At 41.4% G+C, this 19303-nt stretch overlaps 1 protein-coding gene across 1 annotated transcript in view; it reads right to left on the reverse strand.

Annotated features, from left to right (window-relative positions):
* Nucleotides 1–19303, reverse strand: part of cftr (CF transmembrane conductance regulator) — a 42993-nt gene that overhangs the window by 8861 nt on the left and 14829 nt on the right. Inside the window, exons 8-20 of the mRNA XM_063908276.1 lie at nt 19001–19247; nt 18809–18901; nt 16363–16539; nt 14623–14814; nt 10717–10811; nt 7597–7683; nt 5873–6656; nt 5082–5210; nt 4951–4988; nt 3990–4276; nt 3197–3276; nt 2832–2982; nt 574–801 (exon numbers count right to left, since the gene is read on the reverse strand). Coding sequence (XP_063764346.1) covers nt 574–801; nt 2832–2982; nt 3197–3276; nt 3990–4276; nt 4951–4988; nt 5082–5210; nt 5873–6656; nt 7597–7683; nt 10717–10811; nt 14623–14814; nt 16363–16539; nt 18809–18901; nt 19001–19247 — 2588 coding nt within the window. The remainder of the gene's footprint in view (nt 1–573; nt 802–2831; nt 2983–3196; nt 3277–3989; nt 4277–4950; nt 4989–5081; nt 5211–5872; nt 6657–7596; nt 7684–10716; nt 10812–14622; nt 14815–16362; nt 16540–18808; nt 18902–19000; nt 19248–19303) is intronic.

Consider the following 19303-nt stretch of genomic DNA (forward strand, 5'->3'; position numbering starts at 1 on the left):
AAATGTGTTAAAGGTTTAGAAAAATACAATTTAAAAACTCAACCCAACAGGAGCATCTTGGTTACTTGGACATAAATGACAAACCAGTTTTAATTCAGATGTTTTCTTTGGTGGAACACATTTTGGTTGCCTTATTTGCCAATATTTCAGTGATTTGAGCACATATTGGGCAATACATTCACTTTAATTGGGACAGATTCAGAGGCTGAAATCATAAAATGGTTAACAACCACATGGTTTAACTAAGCAATATGTTTTCGAGGGATTTAAGTGACTCTTTAAAGAACAACTCAACACCAGTTCAAGGCAACACCAAAGTGTTAAGCCTGCTCTCTTCTGACCTCCACTACTAAAGCATTACTAGAGCTAATTGACTCAAATGGCCACTCAATGCTTGCTTCAAAACAAAGGCCATCTCCAGACACCCCGATGTAAAAATGCCCAACTTTACAGCAGTAATAAACATGTTTACAGCTTGGTACGAATAACGTTTTTGGTCTCTATAGCTTCACTGATCTTGCTTCTTTACCTGACCCTGTAACCCTGTAACCGTCCAACCCTCCCGTCACTCACTGTTTGTCCCCACAGCGATGAAGGCGGCGGCGGAGAAGAAGAGGACAAAGATCATGTCGCAGCGGAACAGGAACCAGCGCAGCGTGGAAAGGTAGTGGAACCAGGTGGCCGTGTGAGTGTTCAGTGCTTTGTGGAAGAGCGTCTCGAAGTAGGTCTGCCGCCCGAACGCCCGGATCGTCCACAGACCTTTCAGGGAGATGATGAGGTGGGAGAAGATCGGGCTTCGGGCTGCAGAGGAAGAAGGAATACATAGTGTTTAGGGTCGTAGAGAGTAAGTGTGTAAAATTGGCTCTGATTAAACATAACGAGAGGTATAAAAGTGATTCTTTGTTGAATGTCATACTGCACTTTCTCTCTTTTTTAAATTGATAAAAAACCTTTTTATTTTTAATTTATTTCACTTATTATTTTTATAGATTTTATAATTATGCATTATCATTAATATTACTTTAGCAAAAAAAATCCATTGCAAGCCACCATTTTTATTTATTTCATATTAATTTAATGAATTATTAATATTTTAATTGTGTTTATTTTAATTATATTTCTTCTATTTTTGGCCCATATTTATTAGAAATGTGTTTCAATTGTCTGCCACCATTATTATTTTTTTAACATTTAGAAACAGCGCACAAATTTAGCACCATTAACCATTGATATGCCACTAAAATATCCAGCCAGCAGATTCTCTGATCACTCACTGGCCCAAAAAACCCAATGAAAAAAACCCAAAGCCATTTAACCATTGAACAAAACAGTACTGTAAATGCTACAACCTCAGCTGCGTTACACTAACTCTGCTTCAGTTGGACTTCTTGGGGATGCATGTGGGGTATCTTTTAGGTATATAAGTCAATCAACACTGCTGAAGGATTAGAGAGCTTCTTATAAACATGGGAGTGACCAACACACATCATTTCCACTGCATTTTGTCCCGACATGCAGCAGCAGGATGGGGTCGGAGGAAATCCCAGCACGGCTCATCTCTCCAACCCCGACTCCGGAAAACACCTCGCCGCCATTCCCGAAAAGCGTATTGAGTGAGAGGAGCAGGGAAGTCCGAAAAACACAAACACAGCAGTGCGGTGACCTCTTCTCATCCTCTGTCTGAACACTAGGACTTCTGAACTTTAGAGTAATGTGAGAAGATCTCCCATGACGTCACGAGGAATTAAAACAAGCAAAAACAATGTATTAAATATTCTAGAAATGCCTACATGCTTTCCACAGGGCGACAATGCTCTTTTTGAATTGGAGGATTATCCCCCACATCCATCCTCTCCTTCATCACTTCCTGTGTGGTGTTTTTGTTCTCGACTGTGTGACCTCTGACCCCTTTACTCGAGCCATCCACCAGTTACGATGACTCTGTGTCTCTTCCTCTTGTTGAGTTTTCCCATCATGTTTTCACTTTTACTCTTTCCTGAATATTTCATCACTGCACCCGATTTCTTCTTTCAACTCCTTCTCCTAAACTCTCTCTTCCCCATCATGATGTCAGAAGAGGAGAATATATAACACTTGATTGATCTTCAGGGGTTAAATATTAAAACATGAAATAAGATCATAGGAAAGCATTTGAGCATTTATGGATCAAATGGTTGTTCTTTTTAACCAATACTTGTTCAACATTATTAGTGTTTTTATTTCATGTTAAAGCATTTCAAACCCAATTATTTTAATAGATTTAAATTTTGCAAATGCATATTTTCTTTTATACGAGAAGGTCGGCCATTTTTGTAGTCCTTCTTGGTGGCAAATTCTCTTTACAGTGACAAAAAGGAGTAGTTTTCTAGAACTTAATCGCATATTGTTGGAGCTATATACAGCTTTATTTTATATATTATTTAATAGTTAGGTTTCTGTTCCAGTGTATAAGTATTTAGTGTTAATATTTAAGTGAAAGTCGTCTATATGCTTTTATTTTGAAGCCATATTGGGTCACCTGGTGTGGGGTACATGGTTTATATTGGAAACAGGTGGTGGTGGAAGCAGAGCACCAGTAAGCATATCCTTTTTTACCAGGGTGAAACCAGCACGCCATAGGAAAGGCAGAGAGAACACACTGGAAACAGTGTAGGTGGAATGATAGTGAATCAACAAACACATGTACGACCCTCCCATCTTGTCTGGACTTGAATCATTCGCTGACTGGTTCCTCAGTGGCAGTTTTACTTTGCGTTAACGTCTCAGTTTTATCTCGTTAGGATTATAGCCGCTACACATGCATCATACACTTGTCCTCGCCCCCTTCTCACCTTCAGCCTCCAGCAGCTTGAGTTGCTGTCCGGTTCTTAAGAAGTATTTCCTGAGGATGACGAAGATGACACCCAGTGGGATGGCAGCGATGAAGATGTACGGCCGGATGATGGACACGGTGAAGATGGCTCCCGTTACGATCAGTGTCAGCTGGAGTGAGAGGGGGAAAAAAGACAATTAGATTCAAGATACATGTTTAAAGAGTCAGTCCTCATAAAGTAAATACCTACTCATTTTAAGTTTATGCTAGAAGTAGATTCTGTATCTGAAGCAAGTCTGTATTTATGGTTTCAGGTTACTTGTGCATTATTACACATTTTAAAACACTTCTTGAATTTTCTTATCAATCATATTGTTTAAATACCTGTATGAGGTCAAACAGCACCAGAGGCAGCATGTCGTCGATGGTGGCCATGTCCTTCGTGAATCTGTTCATGATCCGGCCTGCAGGACAACAAAATACAGAAAAACAAAACTGATTATAGTTAATGACTTCATTAGTTTGGCCTTTTATTTAGCCAAAACTGGGGAATAAATACTGTTCAAAACAAACCAAAAATATAAATAAATTAAAAAGAAAAATCATTGAACAGTTTTTTTGTATGTATTTGCTTATTTATATTTAAATATATATATATATATATATATATATATAAATATATATATAATAATATATATATATAAATATATATATAATAATATATATATATTTATATATTATGTATGTTTATTTTGTGTTATTATCATTTCCATTGCATGCATGTATTTGAATTGACTGTATTCACTTTAATTTAAGTTCATATTTACTGTTCATGTTCATCTTATTTCATTTCTAATTCAGGTGTAATGCTTTGTTTATTTGCTGCTGCAACAAACACAAATGTGGATAAATAAAAAAGGATATCTTATCTAAATGTAATATCATGGAAACTGATGTCTCCTGTATTCAGTTAAGGATTTTACCATTGTTGTAATGCACATTTTTTTCTGCCATTGTTGTTTTGTGTGAAAAAAGAACTGAAAACAATAAAAAATACATGAAAAACTCAAATATTGATTTTAGCATTGATGTCATCTAACTTTTCTTTGTGCTTGTTGTTCTTTTGTGTGGAAAATTGAATAAATACAACAATAAAAATACAGAAAAACCCCCTCACCCGTCTTCATGGTGTTGAGCACGGCCATGGGGGCTCGCAGCACGGCGCTCAGCATCTGCTCGTGGAGCCGTTTGGACACGGTGAGTAACGTGTGCACCAAGGGGAGTCCTCTGAAGAAGCCCAGCGCCAGCACGCTCTCCGAGGTCGCCACGTAGATGTAGATGATGTAATACGCGCTGGTTGGCGTGACGATGACCGCCAGTTGCACGGGCGGCGACGAGGCGTTCTGGGGCTGCTCGTCGATGTAGTTCGGGGAGGAAGGGTTAGCGCTGTCCCTCCAGATCTCACTGGTGGAACAGAGGGATGGTAAGTATTAATAATAATAATAATAAAAGCTTTATTTGTTCATACAGAGGATGCAGCTCATAGTCCTTTAACAATTTGGCAAACAAGATACGTCTTTTAATTCATGTCAGGGGTTTGAGCACACATGCAGGATCTGTACGTGATACAGAGGAAGGTAAAAGGCAAGAGAATAAGTTCAATTAAATAATCAAAAAAGTACAAAAATAAACAACCCACTCAGTAAAATAAGAAAGGAATAAAAACTATTATTCATATTTTAAAAAGTTGAAATGAAAGTAAAACAAAAATAATTTTAAAAAATCACAATAATTAAAATAAATAAAAATGTCTGTATTTTAACCCAAAAAATAAGAATAAAAACCCCTGCAAATCAGGAGAAACAAGCAAGAGTAGAATTAGTTATAAGAGCAAATACTCCATAACAATAAAGCGTATTTTCTCCATAGCAATAATTATCATGATATAGAACGGGAACGTTTTTTGTTTTGGCCAAACATATTCTGCAATATCAATGATATAGAAATATGACAAGCGTTTCCTCCACAAACATCTTCAAAATGTTTATTAAAACACAATGTTGTCATGAAAAAATTAATTAAAAAAGGGAAATTATTGAGAAGTTTTTCCGTGGGGGTGGGGGACATGAAACACTTACTCAGTGATGAGAAAAATCCCAACGACTGAACCAGCAACCTGTAATGAAAGGAAAAACACAGATATTTATTGTAAATTATGAATTCATATAATTAGAAAAACAACAACAATTGAAAAAGTTCTGATTTTAACCTCAATGATGAAGACAAACATGATGAAGATCAGGACGTAGACTAAGCTCTTGTTGGTGGTGATGTAGCGCAGGTAAGTGCTCCATGAGGTAGTTTCAAAGATGTTCTCACGCTCATCGGCGAAGCATTGCTGCGAGGAAACACAAATACGAAGTTAACACACAGACCAACCGGGAAATCAGCTGCCTAGTGAACCAGACAAACTGCTTTATGCAACAACAACTAGAATACTTTGGGGGAAATTCACTAAATAATGAGAAAATGAGGGTCGAAACAGATTTTTCTGGAAACCCAGACATAAAAATGTGTCAGTCATACTCATATGTTATGCCTTAGGGTTCACGATTTGAAAAAATATGAACTAATTGCGATTATTTTGACTGATATTGCAAACAGTATTCACATTATCTTTAAAAAATGTTTCATAATTATATTTATATAATCAAAAACTTGCACCATTTTGTGATTTGCACTATATTTTTGAACTATTTTATGATTCTTTTGCTCTTTTTATGACTTAAGTATATTGTAAATTGCACTTTTGAAAGAGCCTAGGACTTAAGATTGTCATTGCCAACAACCACGCTATTGTCTGAAATGCTAATTAACCAACTTGTGATATTTGTGATACTTGTCCAACATATGCAAGTTCGCATCCAGCAGTTTTTATGTGCTGTGGACCCGTACTATAGATACAAACACATTTTCCGGGTTCAGGACTCAGGCAGCTGGACGATATTGTAAGTCCCTCTTGATAAAAGTGAAATGTAAAGTACTGTAACAAAGCTCGACCTCCATGTCCTCTTCGTCCACGTCGTCACTGATGTCATAGACGCTGTCTTTGGAGAGGCGGCGGGCGTAGATGTCCAGCTCGGACACCAGGTCGCACTGCGGCGTGATGGACAGCTTCTTCCTGAAGGACGACTGCATCTGCTCCCGCCGCACGTGGCCCTGAGAGTTGGTGATGAACGCCAGCACCGACTGCCGCCGCTGCCCGTTGAGGTGCTGCAGCCCGTGATGGTACAGGTTCCCCCTGGGGAGCACCTCCTCCACCTGGTCATCCTCGGGCACCATGGAGAACTTCCTCTCGGAGAGTTCCCGGACGCCGTCCTCTATGGTGGTGGACTGGGGTGTGTTCGCAGTCTGTTGGGAGTTCCCGATGAAGGAGAACTTCCGAGCAGCGGCGAGAGGATTCAGGATGAGGGACTGTTTGCGTTTTTCCGGGTAGCCATCACCTCCAGGATGACCTTGGGATCCGTTTATGACAGGCGGCTGCTGGCGGAACGACTGGCGGAGTGTTTCCGGGCCTCTGAAGCCGGCCGTCTCGTCGATGGAGACCCTGCGCAGGGTTTCCGTGAGGATGGAGCTGCGGCGCTCGGCGTTGAAGTTGTCGTACGCCTCCATGCCGAGGAGCAGGTTGCTGAAGTCGGGGCGCTTGGCCTGCAGCTCGGAGAAGGTTCCGTAGAAGAAGCAGTCTCCGTTGTGCAGCAGGAGGATCCGGTCGGCTCGCTTCAGATGCTCCAACTTGCTGGTGACCACGATGCGCGTCTTGGAGGCCATACGAGTGCAAACGCATCTGTAGAGGGGGAACAGAGGAATACTTATTAATAATATATTCTCGTTTTGTTTCTTACCAGAATTCAAAATGACGTACTTTCATTTAAAGAGAAAAAAAAGGAGGATTAAAGTGTTACATTCCTAAAGAATCACCACTTTAATTGGCTTTTAATCACATTGTATTTATTGTTAGTTTAGTATTTATTATATTTAAATATATATAAAGTATACAAAATGTAGTTTCTTGCGATACTTAAATACTTAATTATTAAGTGTTTTTAAACCTAATTGTGTTGCTCTTTTAGGAACTGAGAGGGAGTTAGTATTGTTTTTAGTATTTATTGAAATGTTCTTGTTTAATGTTTCGTTTTAAGTTTGTGAAGCACAACGTGTACAAATAAAGTTTTTACATTTTAGCAAAACTGTGTGCCTTAGTATTTTTTATGACCTATTGTTCAAGAATGAACTTTAGTCTTTGGATGAAAGAACACGTGCTTTTAATATTCACATGTTAATATATCATAACGTTATACAGCAGTTTTATATCTGATTCCATCTTAAATATTCATAGTCTTACTCATTCCTGCCTTTTACCTGCACCATTGTTTTATTGCACTTATTTCTTTTATACCTGCTTTCTGGAAGTAGCATGCCTCAGTTTATCTCCTGACCTTCATTCTCTCTACAGAAGTTGCTTTATATAATTCAGGCTATGACTTATACCCCAATCGCTCATCCAGCAGTGATGTCTGCATACCTTCCTCCTCTGAAAGAAGCCAAAGTCCACACATCATTAAAGCATAATTCCCTTTTTAGCTCGTCTCCCGCTTCCTGACAGGGTTACAGTGTGTCTGAGACAACAAGAGATAACCTTGACCTTGAACTTAAAAACGTTGGGCTCCTCCTCCTCCACCCTCCACTCCTCCACATGAAAGCCTCTCTGTTGGGATCAGACTCACTTCTCAAAGATCTCTTTCTCCGTCACCAGGTCCAGGTGTGTGAAGGGAGCATCCAGCAGGTAGAGGTCTGCATCTTTATACACAGCCCTGAGGAACAAAAACACACACATGTGAGTCTGTTGTGAGGCAAGGGAAGTGTGTTTGAATAGCACATTTCAACACAAGGCAATTCAAAGTGCTTTAAAGGACACATAAAAGTAAGATTTTGAGGTACTTTACTTAATGAACAACATTTCCAGCCACTATAAAACAAATTAATTGTGCCATTAAGGAGAAAGGTTGCGAAGTAAGCTTGCAAAAACTGATTTACAAGAGAAAACCTTCTAAAAAACACAAGAAAAAAGTTAATTAATGTAAATTTACTCGAGAACTGGACTTAAAGAGGCGCTGTTATGCTCAATTTCAGGTTCATATTAGTATTTCTTGCCTCTCCTCTACTGTCTCCCTGCTTTAATGTTCAAAAAGCTCTTTATTTTTCTCATACTGCCTGTGCTGCAGCTCCTCTTTTCCCCCTCTGTCTGAAACCAGAGCCCAGTCTGCTCTGATTGGTTATCTGGCCGGCTCTGTTGTGATTGGTCAACTGCTTAGAGATGTCCCCCTTAGTCTATCAAGTGCAATGTGAAGTCACTATGTAACAGAAGTAAACAAAGGAGTCAAATGGAAGCGTTTTGATGCAGGGAGGGGGACATTTTTGCCTTTGCAGATCATTGACATGCACTAAAACCATACACTCTGCCCAGAGGATCATCGGGGTCTCACTCCCTACACTACAGGACATCTACAGCACCCTACTCTCCCGCAAAGCACTCGGCATTGCGGGGGACCCCACCCACCCCTCCAACAGCCTCTTCAGCCTCCGCTCGAGCTCCACCAGGCTGAGGAACAGCTTCTTCCACCAGGCGGTCAGGATGCTGAACTCTCTCCCTCCCTCCCTCTCTCCTGTCACTCTATCCTCCGTCCCTCCCTCAATCCTCTGTCTCTCTCTCCTCCCTCCCTCCCTACCTCTCTCCCTCCCTCAATCCTCTCGCTCCCCCTCTCTCTGTCCCTCCCTCTCTCTCCCCCTCTCTCATCTCCCTCTACCCCCGCTCCCATCTCTCCCCTGACCTCTCTGCCCTCCGTCCCACCTACCTTTCCCCACAGCCTCAATGGAAATGTACCAGGACATGAATCCCCCTCCCTCACACACCCGTCCCTCATCCAGCACCACTCACTTTCTATTCTCCGCTGCTACTGAAAATGTACTTTGTACAAAGTCTTTTTTGCACTGAAGAACTACTTTCACTACCGTCAAACTGTGTTGATGGTGTCGAACATATGTATATATTACCTTTTTACCCACCCTTATCTTTTTATGTTATATGTTCTTTTATATTCGCACGGTGGGACTGCCAGAAACGGTATTTCAATTTTCTGTATGTATAACACAGGTGGAAACTTTGACAATAAAGTGGACTTTGACTTTGACTACAGGAAAGGGACAACCCTAAAAGCATAACAGGGCTTCTTTAAGTAATGGATCACAGTGCTTTATCCACCACTGGGAAAACTCTACATCAAATTGGTGTAAATGAGGAAGCCGGTTCCTGTGTGTGAGAAGCTGCAGACTGATGCATGCAGGACCCTTATCAAACAATAAAGAATGCATGGAGATATGAGAGAGTCTGATTTAATGTAGTAATAAAAGCCGTCGTAGTTGAAACCAGACACCATAAAACACAACATTTAGTGCAGACAGACAGATAAGACTGACAGATGATGGTTATCAGCTCCAGCAGATTCTGATTATTTACAACAGAGGCTCCATTCTTCACGCCGATGGGAACATAACCTGAAACATCGCCAGAGACATTAAATCCTCCACACTTGTAAATGTTGTGTAGTGGATGTTTTTATTGGCTTACCAGGAAGGGAGCCTCTTACCCTGGAAGTACTAGTAATGATATAAATGATATGTTTATTGCTAAGCAGACCTCTGACGTTAATAGAGGTGCAGAAGTGACGTGTGTGGGTTTTTGAAAGGAAAAAAATACGACTGTTCCATCCATGAGGAGCTCTCTTTTTGATCAATACCACAGATTCTAGTAAACAAATTGATTCACTCTTTGAAAAAAGCCACTGACAGATCCCACTGCTTGCTATATTTATCTTTTCGCCTATAAGGGGTATGACTAAATCAAAATCCTTCATCACGTTCTATTTTTATTCATTGCAAGCCAACAATGGTTGGGGAAAGAAATGGCTGTAATTATGACTAAGTAGCGCATGCTGTCTGCACTGAGGGATGCAAAAATAATCAATTGAAACACAATCCAGTACTTCAAAAGGTTTGATGCAAATAAGTGTCTAAATGAGACGACTAAGCCATCACGGCCAACATTAGCCTCCTTTAGTTTAGCGGTGGTGACGTGAAGTCATGTGACCGTGCTGTAGTTCCCTTATAGCCCAACATTAGCCTCCTTTAGCTTAGCGGTGGTGACGTGAAGTCATGTGTGCTGTAGTTCCCTTATAGCCCAACATTAGCCTCCTTTAGCTTAGCAGTGGTGAGGTGAAGTCATGTGACCGTGCTGTAGTTCCTTTATAGCCCAACATTAGCCGCCTTTAGCTTAGCGGTAGTGACGTGAAGTCATGTGACCGTGCTGTAGTTCCTTTATAGCCTAACATTAGCCGCCTTTAGCTTAGCGGTAGTGACGTGAAGTCATGTGACCGTGCTGTAGTTCCTTTATAGCCCAACATTAGCCACCTTTAGCTTAGCAGTGGTGAGGTGAAGTCATGTGACCGTGCTGTAGTTCCTTTATAGCCCAACATTAGCTGCCTTTAGCTTAGCGGTGTGAGGTGAAGTCATGTGACCGTGCTGTAGTTCCTTTATAGCCCAACATTAGCCGCCTTTAGCTTAGCAGTGGTGACGTGAAGTCATGTGACCGTGCTGTAGTTCCTTTATAGCCCAACATTAGCCGCCTTTAGCTTAGCGGTGGTGACGTGAAGTCATGTGACCGTGCTGTAGTTCCTTTATAGCCCAACATTAGCCGCCTTTAGGTTAGCAGTGACGACCTGCAGGGTTCCTGCTCCTCCTCTATCCTCATGGTTTAATATCATGACATGTAATGTAAAATAGGTAAGTACCTGGCCAGGCCCAGACGAGCCCTTTGCCCCCCGCTGAGCGTCACCCCTCCTTCCACCAGGAGCGTCTTGTCTTTCTCCGGCAGCAAGGCAAAGTCCTGGAAAGGAAATAAAAGAGGTCAGCGGGTCAAACACAAACATGCAAGGCCAAGTGGTGATGAAGGTTTTTAAATTTAACCCCTTTGCACTGCAGAAGTCTTCACTTGTAATCCCTAAATATGAATCAACAGGGTGTGAAACGCCCTGCTAGTGTGCCAAGCTGTGGTCTGTATTACTAACTTATTAAGTACAAATTTGCAAGTATTTTTCTCAACTGAATTAAAAACCATCCATAAAATATATATATTTATTCTTTAAAAAAAAATCTGTTTCAAGTCCTTCAAAATAATTTAAAGGTCATAATTGATTATTTATTATGTAATTGATTTACTTATTCCCAATAACTTGCTGTGTATTTTTTCAAGTTTGCACATTTTGGGGGAAAATTGTATCTTAAGATAGGATATACTTTATTGATCCCAAATTGGGAAATATTTTTGTTGCAGCAGCATGTAAAACAAGTATTGCACATAATCAGAAATAAACATAAACATCTCAAAGTAGAAAATAAAACAGAACTAAAAGTATGAACATATAAAAGTTGACCGTGGGAAGAAATATGTAAACCTTCTGCCAAATAAAACACCATTAAATTACAGCTGGCACAATACTTAGTACTGTGCATGTCAGAAAGATAAGCCGCAGTCCTTTCAATAACTTTGACCTGCTGATTAAAGTCACTAATGTTCATCTGATCAGAGTTTGATTGTCCATCACAACATAAAGCACACAGCACAGGTGAGACGAACACATGAAGGATGTCACAAGCCAACACATACGGTGCGTTCCCTGGTGGTGAAACTAGACCCCCACACCAGTAAGGATGAAGTGACAGCACAGGTTTATCATCGTTAAAACAAACCTACCTTTTTAACGACAGCTTCCGCCGTCCTGACGGCAGCGCGTAGGGGATCAAGTTAACAGGGTGTTTAACGGCTTGTAAAATAAGGCAGCACAGTAAAAACACGTGTTGTGTGTCTCAGTGTGAACAAAAAGGCTGGAGAGGAGTTTACAGAGGGGGGGGACCACCCACCGCAGACTGTCTGCTGCTGAAGGGGCAACAATGGGAGGGATAACAGTCACAAGACCCCTAAAGGCATCATCTGTCTGCTGCACAAGACCCCTAAATGCATCGTCTGTATACTGCACAAGACCCCCAAAGGCATCGACTGTCTGCTGCACAAGACCCCTAAACAAGACCCCTAAACGCATCGTCTGTCTGCTGCACAAGACCCCTAAACAAGACCCCTAAACGCATCGTCTGTCTGCTGCACAAGACCCCTAAACAAGACCCCTAAACGCATCTGCTGTCTGCTGCACAAGACCCCTAAACGCATCGTCTGTCTGCTGCACAAGACCCCTAAACAAGACCCCTAAACGCATCCTCTGTCTGCTGCACAAGACTCCTAAACAAGACCCCTAAACGCATCGTCTGTCTGCTGCACAAGACCCCTAAACAAGACCCCTGAACGCATCTGCTGGCTGCTGCACAAGACCCCTAAACGCATCGTCTGTCTGCTGCACAAGACCCCTAAACAAGACCCCTAAACGCATCGTCTGTATTCTGCCCAAGACCCCTGAACGCATCTGCTGTCTGCTGCACAAGACCCCTAAACGCATCGTCTGTCTGCTGCACAAGACCCCTAACCAAGACCCCTAAACGCATCGTCTGTATTCTGCCCAAGACCCCTGAACGCATCTGCTGTCTGCTGCACAAGACCCCTAAACGCATCGTCTGTCTGCTGCACAAGACCCCTAACCAAGAACCCTAAACACATCGTCTGTATTCTGCCCAAGACCCCTAAACGCATCGTCCGTCTGCTGCACAAGACCCCTAAACAAGACCCCTAAACACATCGTCTGTATTCTGCCCAAGACCCCTAAAGGCATCATCTGTCTGCTGCACAAGACCCCTAAATGCCTCTGCTGTCTGCTGCATAAGACCCCTAAACGCCACATCTGTCTGCTGCCAAAGACCCCTAAACGCATCGTCTGTCTGCTGCACAAGACCCCTAAACGCATCGTCTGTCTGCTGCACAAGACCCCTAAACAAGACCCCTAAACGCATCATCTATCTGGAGAGAACTTTCAGGGAATTTTCCACTTTTTATTTTTATATTACGTGACGTAAAAATGCAGATTTTCTCCCCAAAAATGTTTTGGTTTATTTTCTGTTTTATTTTAAAGTCAAATCTAAATACTATTCATCTTATATAAAACTATGAAATAAATATGTTAGATATTTTATTTTATTTGAGAATATTTGATTTAGATAATTAGAGATATACAAATACATTTTACAGTACATCGAGGCGCGGTTGTTGCATGCCAGCTTTGTTTGCAGTGACAACATGTTTTGTTTTTGAGAGAAACACTGAGACGCTGAGCTGCAGGAGAAGGGCCGTGGTAGTAAACACCATCCTGCTCCAACCCTCTGCTTTATTGATTTGAGTGTAAATAAGAACAACACAGTGTATTTAAAATATCAACAAAACTCTAAAAAATGTCACCGATTTGTCAACAAACACTTCACATCAGTGTGCTTGTTTGCATTAGTTTTAAAAATGAGATTATGGATTATTTTAACAAGTTTCTGGTAGTTTGGATACATGCAACTGGTCCTGTGTAAGTTGTAATGAACTGTATTTTTATTCCTTTTAATACCCACTTTGTATCACAAAGGACATCAAAACAAACGTTTTAATTTAGTATTTATCTGTAGAAATGTACGTTATAATACGTAGTTTTTGGGTTTGTTTACACATTGAACGCAATTTATCTAATTATGAAAAAGTATAAGCAGTATAAGAATTAGAAAAATAAAGCTGCGATTATAATTTGATTTATCTAAAAGTTGTTCGTCAGTAAACAAATGTATTAAATATTGGTAAAAGTAATATTTTATTTAAAAATGGCAGGAAATTGCTGTCATTAGCTTTAGAAATATGAGGTTTCCTGCTTTTCTGTGTATTATTTCATATAAAACTGAATATTTTGGGGGATTTACCCCCTGAGATTTTTAAAAGTTAGATTATTTTCACTATTTTTTGACATTTTCAAAACCATATGACTCATTGATTAATCCAGAAAATAGTTGGATAATAATCAATAATGTTAGAAATGGATGGTTCAAAATTGATGTTAAAATATATTAAATCTCTAGGATCTTAATATATACAACATCTGAGTCATATATTCCTGACCAACAAGGTAAAACATATTTGACACGAGCCGAGAGAGCTGGTGTTTTCTGCTGCGTGTTCAAAACGTCTCATATTCCATCCCAGAGACACAACGTGAGATTTCCATGGCAACAGAGGAGACATTATTCTACTGAGGGGCCCGTCACTCAACACTGAGGCTTATGAGAGCGAGAGAGTGTGTGTGTGTGTGTGTGTGTGTGTGTGTGTGTGTGTGTGTGTGTGTGTGTGTGTGTGTGTGTGTGTGTGTGTGTGTGTGTGTGTGTGTGTGCGTGAGGGACATAAAGGGTGTAAATGTGGACGGGGGGGGGAAACCTGAAACTACCTGAGCCAGAAAAATGAAGACCAAACAGAGAGCATCAGACCCATGAAGGATTGAAACGTTTGAGAAAATTGACTGGCTGAAAACATTGACAGGCTGCAGTAAAACGAAACTCTTAAAATCCTCTTGCTATGACGGAGTTTATTTGTGTGATGTTGTCGGGTGATATGCAGATAATCTTTGTAGTGTGCATGCAAAGAAAACATCCACCATGGTTCATCACACCTCCTAAATCTGCATAACATATGATGTAAAAGGAGAAGGAATACTATGATATATTGAAAGTACCTCTTCCAGCTGGCAGGCCTTGATGACGGAGGTGTAGCGGTACTCGTCGTAGGTCAGGCCGAACAGGATGTTGTCGCGGATCGTCCCCGGCATGATCCAGGAAGTCTGAGGCGAGAAGGAGACGCGACCGCTGTGTCGAATTTTACCCTCCGACGGCACCAGCTCCCCCAGGATCAGCATCAGCAGGGAGCTCTGCAGGAAGCAGGGAATGCACGGCCACATTTTATTATACTATATTCGTTCTATAATGTCTTTTCGTTAAAGGACAGATCATGAAATGCTACAATTACAATGACAAAAGCAGTGTTTTTTCCATTGTTTTCCCTTTAAGAAGTAACTCTAGGCCAACAGGATTAAGGGCTTTAATATCTAGACTTTTTGATAAGGTTCCAAAAATAAAAGCCCAGGGGTCCTTCAATTTCAGACCGAATGAGAACCTATAAGCAAGGTATGCAGTAGCATTTTTGCAGCGGTCACATCTACTGACAACATTTTTGTTCAAAAGTATTCAAATGTTCAAAGATGTCTTTAAGCCAACCCGGGAGTTAGCATCTCCCTGGTTCCCTTGAAAAAAGCAATGGGATTTTTCCAGAAAATAAACTCTGTGCCAAAATAAAAAGCTAACATTAGGCTATAAAGGAACTACAGCATGGTCACATGACTTCCCGTCACCAATGCTAAGCTAAAGGCGGCTAATGTTGGGCTATAAAGGAACTACAGCACGGTCACATGACTTCACGTCACCACCGCTAAGCTAAAGGAGGCTAATGTTGGGCTATAAAGGAACTACAGCATGGTCACATGACTTCCCGTCACCACCGCTAAGCTAAAGGCGGCTAATGTTGGGCTATAAAGGAACTACAGCACGGTCACATGACTTCACGTCACCAACGCTAAGCTAAAGAAGGCTAATGTTGGTCTATAAAGGAACTACAGCACGGTCACATGACTTCACGGCACCACCGCTAAGCTAAAGGCGGCTAATGTTGGGCTATAAAGGAACTACAGCACGGTCACATGACTTCACGTCACCAACGCTAAGCTAAAGGCGGCTAATGTTGGGCTAAAAAGGAACTACAGCACGGTCACATGACTTCACGTCACCAACGCTAAGCTAAAGAAGGCTAATGTTGGGCTATAAAGGAACTACAGCACGGTCACATGACTTCACGGCACCACCGCTAAGCTAAAGGCGGCTAATGTTGGGCTATAAAGGAACTACAGCACGGTCACATGACTTCACGTCACCAACGCTAAGCTAAAGGCGGCTAATGTTGGGCTATAAAGGAACTACAGCACGGTCACATGACTTCACCTCACCACCGCTAAGCTAAAGGAGGCTAATGTTGGGCTATAAAGGAACTACAGCACGGTCACATGACTTCACGTCACCACCGCTAAGCTAAAGGCGGCTAATGTTGGGCTTTAAAGGAACTACAGCACGGTCACATGACTTCACCTCACCACCGCTAAGCTAAAGGCGGCTAATGTTGGGCTATAAAGGAACTACAGCACGGTCACATGACTTCACGTCACCACCGCTAAGCTAAAGGCGGCTAATGTTGGGCTATAAAGGAACTACAGCACGGTCACATGACTTCACGTCTCCACCGCTAAGCTAAAGGCGGCTAATGTTGGGCTATAAAGGAACTACAGCACGGTCACATGACTTCACGTCACCACTGCATGACACAAAAATGTGTAGTCTCTATAAACACTGAGACGTTTTCTCTGAGCTACCTTCCCGGAGCCCGTGGATCCAGCCACTGCTAGCATCTTTCCTTTCTCCAGGTACAGGCTGATGTTCTTCAGGACAGGTGTGATGTAGAGGTTGGTGAAGAAGAGGCCGGCGTCTCCGTTCAGGTGTCCATTCGCTTTGTTCTCCTGCTTGATCTTCTCAAACAGCTCGCCAATACCCTACAGAAGAGTTCACAATCAGAGTCTTGGTTAACGCATTGAATGGTATTCGTCATTTAGTCCATAAAAAGTCATTAAATCGTTATAAATGTCTATCCAAGTTTCTCAAAGTCTAAGTAATGTCTTTAAATGTCTTGTTTTGTCAGTTAAAACCCCAATATGTTCACTTTAACATGATACAATACAGATAAAGCAAGAGGCTATAAAGAGCATTTTCCACCGTGTGTGCATGATAAATGACTTCAATGATTAATAGAATATGCTGGTTATCTTTTTTTGGATCGACTAATCAGTGAGTTGTAGTTGTAATTAAGGCAGCTCTAAATCAGACACTTCCTATACTATCCTAAAACACATTGAATCTGCTCTCTAAAAAAGATACACAAACAAAGCTCCCATCATCTCCTACAGCTCCTTCATTCTCCAATATAGAAGAAGGAGAAGAAGAGAAGAAGAAGAAGAAGAAGAAGAAGAAGAAGAAGAAGAACAAGAAGAAGAAGAAGAAGAAGAAGAAGAAGAAGAAGAAGAAGAACAAGAAGAAGAAGAAGAAGAACTGGCATGTACGATATTTGTGTTTTTCTGCTTCAGTGCTGACTGATTGTGTCTCTCAGAATCAAACTGCAGGGAGAAACAGGAGATTCTCCACAGACAGGAGAAGCCTCACAAAGGCCCGATCTCTCCTCATCCGTCAGCGCCTCTGCACAGATTAACGGGTGACACATCAATGTTAGGAAAAAAGGGGGGACTCTGCTCGACTCGTGGGTTTAATCATTGACCCCCACCACCTTTTTATGGGTCAGCGTTCCTCTAACGCCGCGACCCGCTGCTGGTTTGTTTAAGTCGGTGCCCGTTACGATTCTCATTGTAAGGAGCTGACGTACATGCTGTCAGCAGTAAAGAAAGACAACACCCCCCCCCATTCATGGGAGAATGGCACATTCCAGGAAGAGGAGAAGGCGAGAGGAGAATCGGGGAATTAGCGAGGGAAACACAACGGTGGATCTCAGAGCGTTCCCAGCAGAGGCAGAGTGTGGTGACGACACCGGGGTCATTAATTATGCAAAGTGACGGAGAAAAAAACTCAGTGTGCTTTTCTCACGGTGTCCGGTGGTCAATGAATCAAACCTGATGGACGCACTTTACTGCCTCTGTCCATACTGTAGATAAGATTATACTGCCCAGTCCCAGGGAAGGTGAGGAGTCAACTATTGCACCTGGAGGGCGTTCAGATTGTGGGAGACTTAGATTCTCTCTTATATGCAATACCAATGATGTGCAATATATATAGACATACATATGCCTTCAATAACTGCAATATTTACCTGGCTGCTATACCTCTAACAGGTTGTGTATTTTGTAAATGTTGTAGCCTAATTCTTCTTTTTGGCTTTAATATATATATGTATTTATTATAGAAATATATTCTGATTCTGATTATTACAGCAAAGGTGCAACATTTGAACTGATACTGGATTTCTGATTTTGACATTTGAAAGTCCACTTCATGGTCCTATTTTTTGGCTTTAAACTTATACGGTAAACACACATATCTCAGGTGGACTAGTATGTATTTTTCTACATCTCTTGTAGCTTATTAGCTGAAATATGTCAATATATATACAATCGAAAAGATTTCGAAATCTAATTAGATCTAAAATTCCAAGCAGCTCTTATTTTCTTTTCAGTTTTTTTGAGAGAATAATCTTAATAATCTTTGATTGGCTGCAAGTGTTTCCAGAATATACTGCTTAACTTTAAGTCATTTTGTTTTGCCAATTGTTGAAGACAAGCACTATCATACTTTAACGAGCCAGCTCAAGACCTACATTTCAATTATGCATTTAATGGAATTCTGTTTGTTCTTATTTTACTTTTTTATTCTTGTTCTATTGACTTCTGTTGGTTTAACTGGTTTAATTTATCAAACAGCTTTGTGTTTTACCTGGTTATTACCTGGGAAGAGGAAAGTATTGTTTTTATTATTGGTTTGAGAAGCAAAAGGGATATATGATTAATACATGTTTGGTTCGAGGACATTCATTTGTGGTAAGAAAATTAAGTAATAGTCCTTTTTTGCTGAATATATAATGAGCTATTTTTTGGAACAGTTTGGAGGATGAGTTCAGGAGGATAATAGCTGTTCTGCAGTCTGGAGTACACTTATGGAGTGGGAGTTGTCCTTTACTTTACAGATCTAAGTGAAGTAGTTCAGTGAGTGTCATTTTATCCAAGTACCACGTTGAGAATTGACAGAAATAGACGAACAAACCTCGTCCCAGGAGGCCGACACGTTGACCAGTTCCAGCTCGGTGGTGGTGAGGTTGTACTCAATCGCTCGGTATTCCTCCTTCATCAGGAATTCCTAGAGAGTAACATCAGTATTATAAATATATATATACTATATGTAATGACATTCCCCCTGCACGTCTACTCCCTCCCCCCCTGTTTTCTCTGGACCCACCTCGATCTTCTTGACCAGTGCCAGCGTGTCGTACCACATCTGGATGGACCCCGGCAGCTGGCGGGTCAGGGTCATCCTCAGCACCATGCAGTAGGAGGCCGTGGTGAAGATGCGGCGCAGGATGATGCCTCTACTGAGCGCGTGCGGCACGACGGCTGACACGATGACCAGGATGGCGGAGAAGAAGTAGGAGGCGCTGTAGAAGTAACGCAGGGACCCGATCTTCCTTGTCAGCGTGATCTCGTCCCTGGAGAGGGAAAGGGACGAAATTAGGATCATTTTTAATCAATGAATTCCAATAAA

Source organism: Eleginops maclovinus, chromosome 2, assembly GCF_036324505.1.
Source record: "Eleginops maclovinus isolate JMC-PN-2008 ecotype Puerto Natales chromosome 2, JC_Emac_rtc_rv5, whole genome shotgun sequence".
Lineage (NCBI taxonomy): Eukaryota > Metazoa > Chordata > Actinopteri > Perciformes > Eleginopidae > Eleginops > Eleginops maclovinus.